This window comes from Polypterus senegalus, chromosome 14 (genome assembly GCF_016835505.1).
Source record: "Polypterus senegalus isolate Bchr_013 chromosome 14, ASM1683550v1, whole genome shotgun sequence".
In the NCBI taxonomy this organism is placed as follows: domain Eukaryota; kingdom Metazoa; phylum Chordata; class Cladistia; order Polypteriformes; family Polypteridae; genus Polypterus; species Polypterus senegalus.
Window position 1 is genome coordinate 130225589 of NC_053167.1, and position 18459 is coordinate 130244047.

The 18459-nt window shown below is 44.1% G+C and overlaps 1 protein-coding gene across 3 annotated transcripts in view; it reads right to left on the bottom strand.

Annotated features, from left to right (window-relative positions):
- Positions 1-18459, bottom strand: part of LOC120515052 (ubiquitin-conjugating enzyme E2 U-like) — a 161646-nt gene that overhangs the window by 130863 nt on the left and 12324 nt on the right. For all 3 annotated transcript variants that reach the window (XM_039735760.1, XM_039735757.1, XM_039735758.1), the window contains exon 2: positions 15068-15163. In XM_039735760.1, the coding sequence (XP_039591694.1) occupies positions 15068-15133 (66 nt within the window). In that variant the 5' untranslated portion in view covers positions 15134-15163. The remainder of the gene's footprint in view (positions 1-15067; positions 15164-18459) is intronic.

The window sequence follows — 18459 nt, forward strand, 5'->3', positions numbered from 1 at the left end:
AGCCTTTCAGGGGTTATTTTGTCCCAATCTTCCTCGTCTTAAGGTGTGCAACAGTACGGGGTCATCATTGTCACATTTTTTCCATTTTAACATTCCTCACATATCCTCTATTGGGGACAGGTGAGGTTTGCAGGTCACCCACTCCAGTACCTGGGATCCTCTTCTTCCGCAGACATGCCCTTGTATTGTGTGCAGAATGTGCTTTTGCATTGTCTTGTTCAGAAACGCATGGACGTCCCTGGAAAAGATGTTGTCTTGAAGGTACCATACGTTGCTCTAAAATCTCAGTGTACTTTTCTGTATTAATGCTGTCATCACAGAAGTATTCTTCTTCTTCTTCTTTTGCCATATCTCAGTGTTGTAATTACACGTTGACGTGGGCTCTAACATGAGGAGACATCAAACGCCACAGATCTCTGTCTTGGGCCGTCTGCGTTATATCTTGCAGTCCCATGTCATATCTTGAGAGTGCCGTCGACACCCATGTCATTCTTGGGCGCCCTCTCTTGTGGGTTCCATCCACTCTTCCATGTAGTGTGATGTTAGCAATCCTGTTCTTGTCCATCCGGAGTACATGACCTAGCCACTTATGTTGTCGTTCGTGCACTCGTTGCACTATCGTTTCTGTCTGGTTGAGGGCTTTCCTGGTGTTTTCGTTTCTCATCTTGTCTATGATGCGTACTCCAAGTATCTTTCTGAGCGCTGTCATCTCAAACACGAGCAGTTGTCTTTCTTCAGCACTTCTAAGAGTCCACGTTTCGCATTCGTACAGGGCAATCGGTACTATAAGCGAGTTGTATAGTCTCATTTTGGTTATCTTATTGATGTTCTTGTTCTTCCAGATACTGTCCAGGTCACTCATTGAACTTAAGTATAACGTAAGTATCACAGAAGTATAAAGGACCTTTAATCAGGGCACTGACACAACCCCATAGCATTACAGACCCCAGCTTTTGGACATGTTGCAGATAACAGTCTGGAAAGTCCTTTTTGTCTTTGTTCCACTGCACACAGCATCCTTTCCTTCCAAAAAAGACCAGGAATACTGATATGTCCGACTGCAATGCACGTTTGTTTCCACCGTGTGATGGTCCATTCCCAATGTCTCAGAGTCCAGAGAAGTGACGCCATTTCTGGACATGGTAAACGTAAGGCCTCACAGTAAAGTTTGAAATGACATTTGTGAATGTAACTCTCTTGTATTGTAGTGCTTGACAAAGGTTTGCAAAAGTAATGATGACGCAGGGCCATCTGAGGGATCAGAGACCACCAATGTTCAGCTTCGGCCTGTGCCCCTGCCCTTCATGCACGGAGATTCCTCCAGGTTCCTTAAATCGTTTCATGATGTTATGCACTGAAGAGATAGAAACATGCAAATCCCTTCCAATCTTTCTTTCAGTAATGTTGTTTCTAAACATTTCAATCATTTTCTCACACATTAGTTAACTAACTGGAGACCCTCTGCCCATCTTTACTCCTCAAAGACTGAAACTTTTGTGGATACCAAAGCCTGATTTACAATCACCTGTTTGAAATCACATCATTATTTTACCTCATTGCTGGCCCTAATTTGCCCCCCGTCCCAACTTTTTTGGTGTGCATTGCAGGCCTGAAATACAGGAAAGGATGTGTATTAACAAATGAAATCAGGTTGACCTGACAAATCATGACATATCTTGGGTTCATACTGTCTGCACTGAAATAAAAGTCAAAGGAAATTTAAGAATCACTGTGCTTTTTTTTTTAATTTGTGGTTGTAACAGTACAGAGTAACGGGGATTGTGGAAGAGAAGTGAAGAAGGGAGTGTCAGGAGTGATTTGTGACAGACGGGTATCAGCAAGAGTGAAAGGGAAGGTCTACAGGACGGTAGTGAGACCAGCTATGTTATATGGTGTCACAGACGACTGAGGTTCTGACCAGGAAGGGACGCCTAAAAGGACCGGAAAGTCGCAAGAATAGCATCCGGGCCACGAGGGGGCAACTGCCCTAGAGCAGGAGAGGACCACGGGAGAAGAACAAAGAGCTTCTGGCCTGTTGGGACCCGTGGCCACCGCTAGGGGGCGCCTCAAGCCTCGTAGGACTCAGAAATAATTACTTCCGCCACATTCGGCAAGATGGCGAAGAAACCTGCCAGGGACGCCCGGAGTGCTTCCGGGGCAAAGGGCAGTACTTCCGCCACACCAGGAAGTGCTGCTGGAAGGATGTCATCAGACACCTGGAGCACATCTGGGCAGGAATAAAAGGCACTGCCTTCCAGCAATCTGGGAGCCAGAGTCGGGAATGGGAGTAGGACAAAGCTCCCAGGAGGAGACAGGCGGCCAAGGATTGAGAGAGAAAGGACTTTATTGGGGTGATTATTGCTTTGTGCATTGTATGTGGGTGTTCGGGACTTTACTCCTGTGATTATTGATGAAGAATAAACGTGTGACTTTTATAAAGACTGGTGGTGTCCGGGCAAGTCTCACAATGGGTTGGAGACGGTGGCACAGGAGGCAGAGCTGGAGCTGGCAGAGTTACAGATGCTAAGATTGGCATTGGGTGTGACAAGGATGGACAGGATTAGAAATGAAGACATTAGAGGGTCAGCTTAGGTGGGACGGTTGGGAGACAAAGTCAGAGAGGCGAGATTGTGTTGGTTTGGACATGTGCAGAGGAGAGATGAGGGGTATATTGGGAGAAGGATGCTAAGAATAGAGCTGCTAGGGAAGAGGAGAAGAGGAAGGCCTAAGAGAAGGTTTATGGATGTGGTGAGAGAGGACATGCAGGTGATGGGAGAGACAGAACAAGATGCAGAGGACAAGAATAGATATGGAAGAAGATGATCTGCTGTAGTGACCCCTAACAGGAACAGCCAAAAAAAAGAAGATTATTTAACATCCTTATTTTCATCTTATACTGATTGTCATTTCAAGGCACTTTACAAGTGTAGGGTTATGTTACAACTGCTCACTTTTTTTTATTTTCAATAAAGTGATTGATGTGAGGCTTGAGTTACTGTTCTGCACCCGAAAAATGAAGCTCAGTCTTAGTCTTCAGGACGATCAGATTTTCCAAAGGAAATTTAAGAATTTTTTTTTTTTGCATTTTCTATACTGTCCCAACTTTTTCTGATTTGGTATTGTAAAAAAAGAAAAAAAAAATGTTTTGGGGTGGTGTAGTGGTTAGGACTTCTGTCTGCATGTCCCACGGCCAGTCACATTCTTTGTGGAGTTTTCAAGTCTCCATTAGTTTTCTTCCCACATCTCCTACATGTGTGCGGACACTGGCAGAGCGTCAATAGGCCTCGTCATGGACTGTCTCCTGGTTTGAACCCAATGCTGCTGGCATAGGCTCTGCCCTTCCCCCACTCCCCCCAGCGACGATGGGTTTAAAAATGGCATGTTAAACTAACTTGTGCTTGACTGAGAAAACAGGTTCTCAGTGCAAAACACATCCACCACTAATCCCTACCTATGTTTTTCTTTGAGAAAGCCCTTTCTTTGTGAACATAGTGAGAAACCCAGCAAAATGACACCTTTGATCGGCTAACTAAAAAGATTATGATATGCAAGCTTTCGAGGCAAGTCAGGTACACCTCACCTGTAGATCTTTTTTAGTTAGCCAATCAAAGGTGTCATTTTGCTGGGTTTCTCACTACATTCATAATGGCTAACACGGCACAACACCCTACTAATACAGACATTTGTGGACATAACAAAGGTGAGTAACCTCAGTCCTGGGGGTCCAAAACAAACGGCTGCAATTTGAGAGCTCTGATGGAGATTTTTGCCCAAACTGAATCAGTATCTACGTAATATGTTGGTTATGTGCCTAGAAGAGGTGAAAGCTTGGATGGCAGTGAACCTTTTAAATTTTAATGAAAATAAGACAGAGGTTATAGTTTTTGGTCCTGGGAGCACCAGTGGGTCTATTTCTACTTCTGCTCCTGTGGATTTGGGTCCCCTTGCACAATATGGTACACCTGTTATTACGAATTTGGGTTTTAGGATAGATGAGAATTTTAGACTGGACGGTCAGATCAGTGCGGTGGTGAAATCTGGTTTTTTTCAGCTAAGACGTTTGGCGAAGATAAAAAACATTCTTTCCAAAGATCAATTTACAAAAGTAATCCACGCCTTCATTACAACCCGACTGGACTATTGTAATTCGTTGTATGTTGGCGTTAGCCAGTCCATTCTGTCTCGGCTGCAGCTGGTGCACGCGAAAGAGTGAGCACATTACCCCTGTATTATCCTCACTGCACTGGCTGCCTGTTCAGTTTAGAGTTCATTTTAAGATTCTTTTATTTGTTTTTAAGTCCTTAAATGGGCGTGCTCCGCCCTACCCCGCTGAGCTGCTGCATATGCACTCTCCTTCCCGCTCACTCAGATCAGCTGCTTCTGGATGTGCCTAGGACTCAACGAAAGCTCAGGGGATGGGGCTTTTTCTGTTGTGGCTCCACGGCTTTGGAATTCACTGCCGATCCACATAAGACAGGCCTCCTCATTGCCCATTTTTAAGTCTGCTCTTAAGACTTACCTTTTTGGTTTGGCATTTGATCCTGTGTGAGCAGTTGATTTTACTCTGTGTAAACTCTGTTTAGATGTTCTTACTATGTTTTAAATTTATTTTATTTATTGTATTTTATCTACTTATTTATTAGTTTGTTTTGTTTAAAATTTATTTTAGTCTATGTTCAGCACTTTGGTCAGCGGCTGCTGTAGGTAAAGTGCTTTATAAATAAAGTTGACTTGACTTGACTAATACTTTATCATTGATACGAATCAAAAATTAGCTGATTTTACATAAACTATTTAGAAGGAAATGGTCTGATTCAAAAGGAAAATACTAAACACAAGATAGTGGTCTCTGAACCAGTTAAGGCTGTGCTAATATTTGCAAAAGGTCAAATAAAATAAAATCATTTTGTATTAGGAATTTGCCTAATAATGGGGTTCACTTCAAAGACAAGAATTGGTTATTTTAGAGGGCAAATACTTTCTTTTGTAGGTTTCTGCATTTTGAAATTGAAATTTTGCTGGACTTTATTTGAATGTTTAAATTGAACCTTTAGTGAAATGTTTTCAGAAGAGCAGCATAACAATCACTAGCACATACCCTGTGACACAATCGATTCCATAACTGGAGAACACACAGGCTTCGTGGTTTTAGATAGATAGATAGATACTGTAGATAGATAGATAGATAGATACGAAAGGCACTATATGATAGATAGATAGATAGATAGACAGATAGATACGAAAGGCACTATATGATAGATAGATAGATAGACCTAGATAGTCCTAATCATTGGTCTGCTAATAGATGTGGCTGGATAAGATTAAAATCATAATCATCTAGATAGATAGATAGATAGATAGATAGATAGATACTTTATTAATCCCAAGGGGAAATTCACAAATTTATTAAGGGCGAGTCACTGATGAAGACTGAACGAGAAACTCTGGGTACACATAAATTGGTTCATATCTTGGTAACTGAGGTTGGCACAGGGGAGTCTTAGGGATCGTTTATACTTCACGCTCAGAAAACGTACGCGCATGCATCACGGCTGCCACACGTTACCAGTGTTTGACGCGTCCTCTGAGCAGGTCCTCGTGACGCAGTACCAGCAAAAAGTGTGTGTTGCAGTGTGATAAAAGTCAGAGTGTGACGTCAGAGTCTCTGTTTACTATCAACATGTGACAGAAAGACACTTTGCGGATCCTGCGGGATCGATGTGTGTGCTTCGATGTTTGATGAATGGTTCGATGTGGTGAAGCAAAATGGCGACATACAAATGCATTCGTGGTGCTTTTATATTCAATCGTCGCATATTCCCTATCGTAATGACGCGATACATTTTAGAAGTCTCACATACACCATCTTCTGTGCCGTCTTTTTTTTTTTTTTTGCACCTTCACAACAGCATCAGGTTGGCACGGTGGCACAGTGGGTAGCTCCGCAGCCTTGCAGTTAGGAGACTCGGGTTCGCCTCCCGGGTCCTCCCTGCGTGGAGTTTGCATGTTCTTCCCGTGTCTGCGTGGGTTTCCTCCCACAGTCCAAAGACATGCAGGTTAGGTGCATTGGCGATCCTAAATTGTCGCTAGTATGTGTGTGCCCTGTGGTGGACTGGCGCCCTGCCCGGGGTTTGTTTCTTGCCTTGCGCCCTGTGTTGGCTGGGATTGGCTCCAGCAGACCCCCGTGACCCTGTAGTTAGGGTTGGATGATGGATGGACAACAGCATCAGAATGTAGGGCAGCGTATTTGAGCCACAGAGGAAAAAAATTAAGGACGTAATGAAAATGTCTATTTTGTGATTAAACTGGAAATTTCGGCTTTACTCTTGAAATGTCCACTTTAACCTCATGGTTTACTTTATCATGAAAGTAGACCATCGTAAACATCATCTTAAAACTGAGCCAGTTGTTGATAACTGTGTGCTTCTGGGTCTTCCTCCTGAACGGACAGCAGCAATCGCCACACAGAACACGTTACATTTATGATATTCCAGCTCTCTGCACATTTCAAATCCTTAGATTTATATTTGATATCACTTTCATGATGAAATGCATTAAAGTATGTATGTTACATTTTATAGATAAATTGTTAACTTAATTAAATAATGAATACTGATCACAATTACACACGTTGTGGTGGCACGGTCTGTCTCGCTGTAGGGAGTCACATTCCTGGAGTTTACATGTTTTCCTGGTGTGTTTCCACAGTGTGCTCCGGTTTCCTTCCAAAGACATGACGTTTTGGGGATTTGGTGACACTAAAATGACGCTAGTGTGTGTGTGCTTGTGTTCACTTTGAGCTGAGCTGACGCTCTGTCTCTGGATTTTGTTTCTTTCTCGTGCCCAATGATTTGCAGGAATGGGCACATACCCAGACTGATGGATGAAATCATTAAACATCCTTTTCAGAGATATTGTGGCAAATTGTCCTCGGAATTTAATGGATGTTTCAGGCAATTCACAACACAGCGAAGCCGAATGTTTTTCTCACAGTGATGATATCTCGCACTGCCACCTGGTGGAATCTTCCAGATTTACATAATGTACGTGTGCAAGTATGAACAGTAAAACGCTTGAGTAGCAGTAGCGTCCTCTGGAGCACATGCTGCGTTGTGTAAAGTATAAACCCGGCCTAAGTCACTATCTTCACTAACCAGGCAATGATGCAGTGATTTGCTGACAAACTTTGTGGCATCCTCTGTCACCTGTTCAGTTTGTCACTAAGGCTCCAGAAAGTGCCACTGCTGTGGAAACCGTAATGCATTGTTCTTGTTCCAAACAAGGCAGGCGCCTCCTCACCTAATGTGGAACTGACATCTCACATCTTTGAGAGGCTGGTCCTGGGCTGTATGAGTCCTCCTGTGGTAGACCACCTGGACCCACTGCAGTAATGCCTTTCAGACAAAGACCGGAGTGGAGAATGCAATTACCCATGTGCTCTACAAGGCTTATTCTCACCTGGACAATTTGATTTTTCCAGTGCCTTCAGTACCAACCAGCCATCCCTGTTACGGGGAAACTCAGAGATATGCAGGTGGATGAGCCTGTGGGGTCCTAATGGTGGACTATCTGTCAGCTTGTGAGACTCAAGGACTGTGTGAGCAACACTGGAGCACCACATGAACAGGCCTGTCTGCTTTACTCTTCACTCTGTGACAACTCCGACTATAAATACAACACCCAGTCACATCACCTGCAGAAGTTCTCAGATGATTCTGCACTTATGGGATGTATTGTGTCACACACGTGTGTATGGGAGGCAGCTTAAGGGCTTAGAAAGAACTGATTATACATCTGCCCGGGGGGGGCGGGGTACGCTGACGCTCTTTCTGAGTTCTCTACAGGTCTTACCCAGGAAATCCCACCAGGAGCCGACATTTCCAAGAAGGACACATCACTTCCGGTTCCGGCACCAAGGATGAGATCACTTCCGGCCCCAAGGATGATGTCACTTCCAGTTCCGGCCCAGAGGACGACATCACTTCCGCCCTCTGTCCTATAAAGCCCCCTGCCTTTGCTCTAGCAGGCAGTTCTGTTTTGGACTCTGTTGTGTAAACTTAAACAATATGCTTCAAGTAATTTTGCAGCCAGGAAACCGAATTAAACGGGTGGCTGCCCCAAACCTTTCCACGCCTCTCGTCTCATCTTATTACAGTGGCGTAGTCGGCAGGATGGTGTCCCTGAAGAACCCGGGACACGACCTTACAAGGAACCAGGTGGGTGAGTACCGGGGCCGAGTTTCGGGGCAGGGAGTGCGCCGGAGGGTCAGGAAGGACGCAGTGCAGGCTCTGCTCCACGAGCGTAACCCGGGGCTAACAACCCATCTTTGTGGAGAAGGTAGAGGGGACCCACAGGCATGGGCTGGTTTCTGGGGAACACACACAAGTGGCTCAGTATGCTCTCCTGGGCAGGAGAGCCGAGCCGCCCATCGGGACCAAGGTCCCTGTTAACGATGGGTTGTCCCCAGGCCAGCAGGTGAAGGAAATACTAAACTGGGAGTTTAACCAAAGTAGAGGGCTTACAGAGCAGGCTATGGCTCTCTGGCAACAGGTGGGTCAGTGGCTACGGCCATTTGATTTGACCCCATTACAAATAGTACAGCAAGTAGCTTGTTTTTTGCTGTTACAGCATCTACCCCAGGATTTTGCCCAGCCGGCCTGGGGCGAATTTCATTCAATGGATGAGCTCTTACAACTCCTAAAAACCCCGAGGCCAGCTGTGAAACCTGGGAGGGCAGAACAGCCGTTTTGTGGACTACCCGGGAGCTATGTCCCACTGAAGCAGTCCCTTCCACGCAATCCAGAGCCTGTTCCAAAGTCGCCGGACCGTCTGGCCTGCGACCTGTCGGGGAACAAGGTGGACCGTAGGGGACAATGGCGGGGTTGTTTGTGTGCCCTTAGCAATCCCCTGGCAGATAAACATACGGGGGAGCTTCTCATTAACGGACATAAAATAACAGCCCTGTTTGATTCCGGCAGTAACGTGTCTGTCGTTGCTTGCCGTTTTGTTCTACCGCAACAATGGATTAAAAAAAAGACCAGTCTAAAATGTATACACGGATATATCCGCACGTACAATACCGCCCGGTGTTACGTATGCCTCGGAGGAACCCTTCGACAACTTACCGTAGCGGTACATCCGGATCCTCCGTTTCCCGTAATCCTCGGGCGGGACTGGTCTAATAGTAACAGCGGTAGCCTAGAAAGCATTCCCCGAAAAACGTATGGCCTCGTTATAGATGACAAAGACTCATCTCAAGCTGCTTTCACACCGTAATCAGCCGACAGGGGTGGGGCGAAGGCCAAGAGAATGACGAAGGCACTCCCGGACCGTCGCTGGCTGCTACGTCATCCACCAGCGCCCCGGCAGCGAGGGAGGAATCTCCGCCCCTTGAGGTCAGGCCGGACCCACTCTCTGAATTGCTCGTTCAGTTTAGAGCAACGCCGGCTTCTTTCAAGAGAGAACAGTGGAATGACGACTCTCTGAAACACACAAAAAATGCAGTGGTTCTCGTTAACGGCCAACGCACTCATCAGCCCATGCCACAGGGACCTCACTTTGTCATTGATAATGATTTGTTGTATCGGGTCGCTGAACATGAGGGGAAGGTCCGGAAGTTGTTGCTAGTCCTGCAGACCTACCGGCGGCAGGTCTGTGAGTTAGCACACTCCCACCTTCTTGGAGGCCATCTCGGCTCCGACAAGACACTAGAGCGAATTAAGCTCCGTTTTTTTTGGCCGGGGATTAATGAGGAGGTTCGCCGTAGTCCCTGGTCCAGCCCCATCGTCTTGATTGCTAAGCCCGACGGCAGTTGGAGGTTTTGCAATGACTTCCGTCGGCTCAACCAAGTTTCCCGATTTGATGCTTATCCCATGCCTCGCATGGATGACCTCCTCGAGAGACTGGGACCAGCCAAATTCTTGACTACACTTGACATGACAAAGGGGTACTGGCAGGTTCCTTTAACGGAGTCCGCAAAGGAAAAGACCGCGTTTAGCACTCCTAGCGGACACTGGCAGTATTGTGTCCTTCCATTCGGGTTACATGGGGCGCCTGTGACTTTTCAGCGTCTGGTGGACAAAGTGCTCCGGCCCCATAACTCGTTTTGTGCTGCCTACCTGGATGACGTCGTCATCTATTCCAGCACCTGGAAGGAACACATACAGCAGGTCACAGCAGTGTTACGGACATTAGGGGAGGCCGGGCTTCGAATCAACCCCAAGAAATGTTTCTTCGGATTGAGAGAAGCCAAATATTTGGGCTACCTAGTGGGCCGGGGTATTGTGAGGCCACAGTGTTCCAAGTTACAGGCCATACTGGCCTGGCCCCGTCCGCAGACCAAGCGGCAGGTCCGATCCTTTCTCGGTTTGGCCGGGTACTACCTCCGGTTTGTGCCTCGCTTCTCCGAGAGAGCGGCGCCCTTGACAGACTTGACAAAGAAAAGAGCTCCTAATACGGTGGTATGGTCTCATCGTCTCATCTTATTACAATTGATAAGGGCACACAGAGGAGAGGAGTCAGGGGGAGAACTTTATTTCTTGGTGCATCTTAACATCAGCAAAACCAAGGAACTGGTTACTGACTTTCACGGCACCAAAGAGGCTCTGTGTCTGGTCAAGAAGTGAATGTGGAAGAGGTGCACTGCTACAAGCACTCGGGGTCCACGTCCATGACAGGTTGGACTGATTTCGGAACGCAGAGGAAAAATACAAGAAAGGGCAGAGAAGGCTGTCATTCTTTAGGAGACTGTGCTCCTTTAATGAGGGAAGTGACATCCTTCACATCTTCTATAACCCTGTGATGGCCAGTGGGATTTTCTACACTGTGGTATGATAGTGGGCAGGTGACATCACTTCAAGAGAAGCCCATCGAACTAACAAAGTAATTAAAAGGGCAGACTCAGTGACGGAACACACTCTGGACCCCTGGAGGTCCTAGAGGACTTTTAGCCAACAAATCATTCAGCAAAAGTGTGTCAGTAAACACAATGGGGAGGGGGTCCGTTATACCAACAGCAATATGTCTGTACAGTGCTTCACTGGGACTGGGACTGCCAAGTCAGAGGTTTTCTATCTTTTTAAATTTTCTTCCTTTTAGTCATTCTGGTATGAGTCCAGAACATTGTGTGTGCATACATATTGTCACACACGTGCACATGGGAGGCAGTATTAGGGCTTAACTGAGGGTAAGATGCAGAGTCAGGGATTGATGAACTCTACTAATGCCATTTCTCCCACTTCCACAGACCACCAGAAGGAAAGCCCAGCTAGAGCTCTACCCACTTCTGTTGCCAAACCACGCCCTCCTGCAACCCTCACTTCCATAGTCATATACAGATAGTCGCCGCATTCACTGTGTTGCCCAGTCGACACGATACATCAGCGCGTCCGCCATATTACGAGTGGCAAAAGTGCCATTTAAACTAATACATGTAGACATGGAAACCGGGTGTTCTGATGAAAAAACAATAATGTTTAAAATAGTATCGTTTACATACAACAGACTCTGGCGAATCATTTAAATGCAATTATTTATATCCATTTTTACACTAATAATGGCAATTATTAAATAATAATAATAATTATAATTATTATTAAAGAATTCCTCCCATATAAGTAACATTTCTCAGACTGCCTTCTTCCATCTCTGAAACATTTCTAGACTTCGTCCTGTTCTTACGCAGCACAGTACTGAAGTATCAGTTAATGCCCGAGTCGCCTCACGTATAGATTACTGTAATGCTATTCTATGTGGCATCCCTCAAAAACGTATCCATCGCTTAAAGCTTCTTCAAAATTCTGCTGCCAGGATAATAACCTGCTGTTCTAAATCCACTGAACACATCACACCGATTCTCTCTCAACGTCACTGGCTCCCTGTTAACTACAGAATACGATACACAATACCGCTCTTAACATTTAAAGCTCCCCACAACCTCACTGATGTCCTCCAGACTGACACTCCTCTCGCTCACTCAGATCCTCATCTGCAGCTCGACTTTCTGTACCACACGTCAGACTCAGTGCTATGGGAGCTCGAGCGTCTCTCCTGGTGCTCCTCAATTCGGGAATTCTCTTCCCTCTCATATAAGTAATTACACATTTTAAAACTGCCCTCAAAACTTATCTTTTCAAACTGGCATACCAATTGTGAATTTTGCACTGTTACTGCCAGTTATCTTTATTTGTCTTTCTTTTAACAGTGAAATGATACACTCAATGGCAAAAATAAACAATTTTATTGTATACAAATTGGCTTAATAATTTCTGAAAACATTTCACTAATTCTCTCTCTCTCACACACACACACACACACACAATGTGGTTACTTAAATATATACAGTATAGGAACTAAAGTCCTCGAAACAGAACTGTCTTCCATAGCTTTTTCCGTGTGTTGCCACTCTGTAATTTGAGAGGATTCAGTCTGATAATATGGTGCAGCCTTAGTTTGTGGAAGACAGACACAACTAAAGACATGAGCAAGAAATGATGGTTGTCAGTTTCAAACTGTGTTTCCTCGATGTGATCCTTGAGAAAAAACACATCATGTGAACCAATCTCAGCCCCAACAAACTGATTGATCAAAGATACCCGGACAGCTTGCCCTCATGTCGACTGTCAGATAACACGCTCAACTACTTCGACCACCTTGACTGGACCCCCAGAAGGAATCATCAAACCTCCTTTGTTTTTTAATGTGAGCGAGTGGTAGCTTTGATCATATGACGCCGTTACAGCGTCTGTTACCAAACTAGCACGGCACACATCACAGGAGAGCTTTCTTAAAATCCCGTCTAAGGGACTACCTGACCTCCCACTGCTTTCTGAGGTGGATTTCTTTGGGAAACCATCAGAGTTTGAGAAATGTTAACAGCTAACAACAATCTACATAGTTAGTGACTAAATACGTTTAGCCAAAACGTTGTTTGGAGGCTCACTTGAGCACATAAATGCATAGCTTTGCTATCTTAGCCTGGCGTAGCTAAAGTTAAGATTATAACATGGGATTTTCTAATGGCCAAATATAACCAAAACAATTGTTCAGCCTTACCTATGAAATGTAACCCCCCGGGATCTGGTGTTGGAGCGTACAGTGGTTTGCACAATCCCAAGCAGCACATGTGTGAGGCATCTTTATCCATGACTTCACTCCACAGCGGTGCCACTACCTTTCCCAAGGTTTCTTCCATTTTTTTTGGAAGTTTTTCCTCGTCTTCCAGAGTCAAGGCTGGGGGGCTGTCATGAGGCAGGGCCTGATAAAGCCCATTGCAGCACTTCTTGGGTGATTTTGGGCTATAGAAAAATAAATTGTGTTCTATTGTATTGTATTGTATTGTATACGGTTGGGATATTGAATACAAGTGGAGTGCCCTGAGGAAAAACACAAAGCAAGCTCTGGTGCAATGTGAAAACTACAAACAGAGAGGGCCCCATGACAAGATTCTGCAGCTCATTGCATCACTAGGGCTGGTTAAATATTGCATTATATTAATAATATTAATATTGCAAAATGTGATATTATATATAATTTCTCAAAAAGCCTTAGAGACTGACAATCAGCACCATGTAGACATACAATTTCTATGCAGAGTCCAAAACCTGGTATATTGTTGCAAAGTAATAATATAAAATATTAGCGCAGAAAACAGTTTTTTCTCCCAAAATTTTACAATTTCATAAATAGCTGTGCCTTAAAGAAACAGCTCAAATAACATGTTTTTGTTGACCACGTCCTCTTCGTATTGTTGAGTTTCCATTGTATGTATTGTGTTCAACATCTTGGCTGCCTGGTTGGCACCTGTGTCTACCAGTCAGTAATCATTGCTTTAACTTTCTCTCCCTCTCACTCTGACTTTTTTTTTTATATAAGAAAAGACAAAGACATGTGCATATGTATATCATACTGTGATGAACGGCATGCATAGGTGGGCATCCCAGCTGGGATGGGGCAAGGATCCTTACCTGGATGGGCCCTTCAGAAGCACAAGAAGGAAGGCAAAGATCTTCCTGCCTCAGCCAGGAGACAGGCAGAAATTGCCAGTGCAGAAGTGGGTACAATGTTTCAAACCAGTTTTGTTAAAGGTGACTTGCATGTATGGAATGTTTTTTTTATTTTAATATAATAAAATATAAAAAAAAGAAGTGGGTACACTGGCATCCTGGCAGGGTTGCACCGATGAACAATACCCGCCTGGGAGGACAGTGTAGTGAAAGGACAGGAAGAGACAATCTGGCAGGGCTACATGCTTTTCCAACATGCCAGGTGTCATTCTCCCTGGGTGACGCTACCTGTACAGACACCTGCAAGGCATGCTAGGAAATGTAGTCCCATAGGGCAGCCTTGTTAGGTTCAGTGGATACCACCAGGGGGTGCTGCAGGGATCTGTTAACCCTTCTTTGTGTGACTTCCATTTGATACTGAAATACTTCCATCGGGCTACACAGAAGTCCTCCCGGGTCCAAGATATGAGAAGCTGTTCGACCTCAGTGTGGTGATTTGGAGTCGGGTGGAAGGACGACAAAGCTAACCTGGAGGAGTGGAAGGAGAAAGCGAAAAGAGAAGGAGAACAACACACGTGTTTTGTTACTTCCAAAGCCTTTCTGTAAGATACTTCATTGTAATGCACTTTTTATTAAACCAGAACGTGTGTCGGTGAGGTTGTGTCGAAGGTTTGGGGTGCTGCAACACCCCCTACTGGTCACATATTACTTAATGGTTTACATCATTTATAATGGTTCTTTAAGATGCTCATCACCACCAGGCAAAATGGGAGTCGGCATAGCCACGTTTAGAAAGAGAGGAGATTTTTCACGTTTTATTCACCGTTCAGAAGATGTTGTGTAAAGTCAAATAAAAGTGCTGAACATTGCGATATTGACTTTTGCATGTTGATTTTTCTTAAATATTGAGTCAAAAATTCAATAAATTGCCCAGCGCTACATTCTACCCACTACGGTAAGAGAATCTACCGTATAATAGTGTAGTGTGTAGTTAATCTATTTTTTTTTTTTTAAGTACAATCATGTAAAAATTGGTAAAAAAAAAACAAAATGAATGCACTTACATAAAGATTGGCCTCTCGTAGCTCCTGGTATTCCTTCTCTAGCAGTAGGTAGGCCCTGGAGTGCATGACACTGGAAACTCCTGGACATACAAAAGGCTAAAATAACAGAGAAAGAGAAACTGGTAACTTGGGGCAAAATGTCATTTTAAAATTGAAACATTTATGACATCAGGGATGTTCTGGGTATTTTTTAAATCACGGCTCACATTTCAGTATGGTAACGTTCTCAAGCCCACCTGTCCGATTCAGGTCAAGAGCACAGACTACAAGAAGTAACCAAAATTGAAGAGGGTGCAGGGTCATGACTGGGCACACTCACACGCACACTTATTGTATGTGAAGGAAAACCCCAGGAAGACACACAAAGCACAAAAGTCTAGGCGGGCATTAGATTGGAACTCAGCCAGCTGGATCAATAATGCCACCGCTCCATAAATGTAACATTTGATAAGGAACTAAAATAATGTACAGTGGTGTGAAAAACTATTTGCCCCCTTCCTGATTTCTTATTCTTTTGCATGTTTGTCACACAAAATGTTTCTGATCATCAAACACATTTAACCATTAGTCAAATATAACACAAGTAAACACAAAACGCAGTTTTTAAATGATGGTTTTTATTATTTAGGGAGAAAAAAAAATCCAAACCTACATGGCCCTGTGTGAAAAGTAATTGCCCCTGAACCTAATAACTGGTTGGGCCACCCTTAGCAGCAATAACTGCAATCAAGCGTTTGTGATAACTTGCAATGAGTCTTTTACAGCGCTCTGGAGGAATTTTGGCCCACTCATCTTTGCAGAATTGTTGTAATTCAGCTTTATTTGAGGGTTTTCTAGCATGAACCGCCTTTTTAAGGTCATGCAGGTCATAGCATCTCAATTGGATTCAGGTCAGGACTTTGACTAGGCCACTCCAAAGTCTTCATTTTGTTTTTCTTCAGCCATTCAGAGGTGGATTTGCTGGTGTGTTTTGGGTCATTGTCCTGTTGCAGCACCCAAGATCGCTTCAGCTTGAGTTGACGAACAGATGGCCGGACATTCTCCTTCAGGATTTTTTGGTAGACAGTAGAATTCATGGTTCCATCTATCACAGCAAGCCTTCCAAGTCCTGAAGCAGCAAAACAACCCCAGACCATCACACTACCACCACCATATTTTACTGTTGGTATGATGTTCTTTTTCTGAAATGCTGTGTTCCTTTTACGCCAGATGTAACGGGACATTTGCCTTCCAAAAAGTTCAACTTTTGTCTCATCGGTACACAAGGTATTTTCCCAAAAGTCTTGGCAATCATTGAGATGTTTCTTAGCAAAATTGAAACAAGCCCTAATGTTCTTTGTGCTTAACTTAACAGTGGTTTGCGTCTTGGAAATCTGCCATGCAGGCCGTTTTTGCCCAGTCTCTTTCTTATGGTGGAGTCGTGAACACTGACCTTAATTGAGGCAAGTGAGGCCTGCAGTTCTTTAGACGTTGTCCTGGGGTCTTTTGTGACCTCTCGGATGAGTCGTCTCTGCGCTCTTGGGGTAATTTTGGTCGGCCGCCACTCCTGGGAAGGTTCACCACTGTTCCATGTTTTTGCCATTTGTGGATAATGGCTCTCACTGTGGTTCACTGGAGTCCCAAAGCTTTAGAAATGGCTTTATAACCTTTACCAGACTGATAGATCTCAATTACTTCTGTTCTCATTTGTTCCTGAATTTCTTTGGATCTTGGCATGATGTCTAGCTTTTGAGGTGCTTTTGGTCGACTTCTCTGTGTCAGGCAGCTCCTATTGAAGTGATTTCTTGATTGAAACAGGTGTGACAGTAATCAGGCCTGGGGGTGGCTACGCAAATTGAACTCAGGTGTGATACACCACAGTTAGGTGATTTTTTAACAAGGGGCAATTACTTTTTCACACAGGGCCATGTAGGTTTGGATTTTTTTTTCTCCCTAAATAATAAAAACCATCATTTAAAAACTGCATTTTGTGTTTACTTGTGTTATATTTGACTAATGGTTAAATGTGTTTGATGATCAGAAACATTTTGTGTGACAAACATGCAAAAGAATAAGAAATCAGGAAGGGGGCAAATAGTTTTTCACACCACTGTATACTGTACTTTGAATTTGTTCTGAAACTAACAATTTATCAACAGATTGAAAATTATAAAGATAACCAGTAACGGCGGGACTACATGATAACGTGCATTGAATCCACTTGACTTTGTCATTCCTACTTCTCATCCTCTTTCTCTGTACGTTTAGCATTCGTGTGCTCAGAGGTTGATGCGCTTGCTGCTCCCTCAGCAGCTCTTCTTATCTCCACTCTAGCGACCTGCTTCTTCTCTTCTTTCGTCAGCATCTTTTCGCGTTAAAACTGATTAAGTTGGTGTTTGTGTTGCAGTTACTTAGTACATTTTCTTTAATTTTTCACTTAAGTGCCAGCCTCAAGAATGATTTAAGATATAAGAGGTAGGTGAAGTGACGGCGAAGGTGGTAGGGATGACAACGGCGCCCTTACACGTGTTACACCTGCTGGCCGCTGCCCAGAGTTTATTCTAAAATAAAATAAAATGAAAATAAAAAGAATAATAAAAATCACCACCCTGAAAGCGGATAGTAGACATCACGTAGTACTCGTAAATGTGTACCAAATTTCAGGTCAATCGATCTGTGAGCGACAGGTGATTTAAAATCCTGGACAGACAAACAGACAGCCACAATAGGGTATTATATAAGAAGATACAAAATACAGTGAATTTCTTTCTACAGTATTAAAGTCAGTAATTAAAAATTAGGAAAATTTATAGAGGCACCAAAATGTTTTGTTTTAGTTTGAAACAAGTCAAGCTGTGACCCGACATTTGCGCGATAGACATATGCGCGCCAACCAAATCGCGAAAGTTTCATTAAATAAGAATTACTAGTTTAAAGCATATATAATAATGTTTATTTTAGAAGTCAATATTTTGAGACGCGGCATGCGGAGAGTCCTTAAGATCACGCCCTGCATATGTAGGAAGAATTGCAGCAAAGGGCGTCCCACTCTCTTGGCCTCTCTCGCGATTTTGTCGGCGTGCATTTGTCGAAAACCACTTAGCGAGTTTGTCGCCGCTCATTTGTCCATAGCGGGTTTGTCGGGGCGCATATGTCTATCGCGCTTTTGTCGGTGAACCAGTCAAGCACGTTTTGGAATTTTCGCACCATTGCTTGAATACGAACATTCAAGCAAAGACTAAATAGTACCACAAGGGCGATGAGGAATTCTGCTTTTGCAAGGCACAATGCACTGTGGTATTTATTTATTTTTTTAAACATTTACTTAGAAGTCGCAGTGGGTAGCGCTTCTGCCTCGCAGTAAGGAGACCTGTGGGTTCGCTTACCGGGTCCTCCCTGCATGGAGTTTGCAT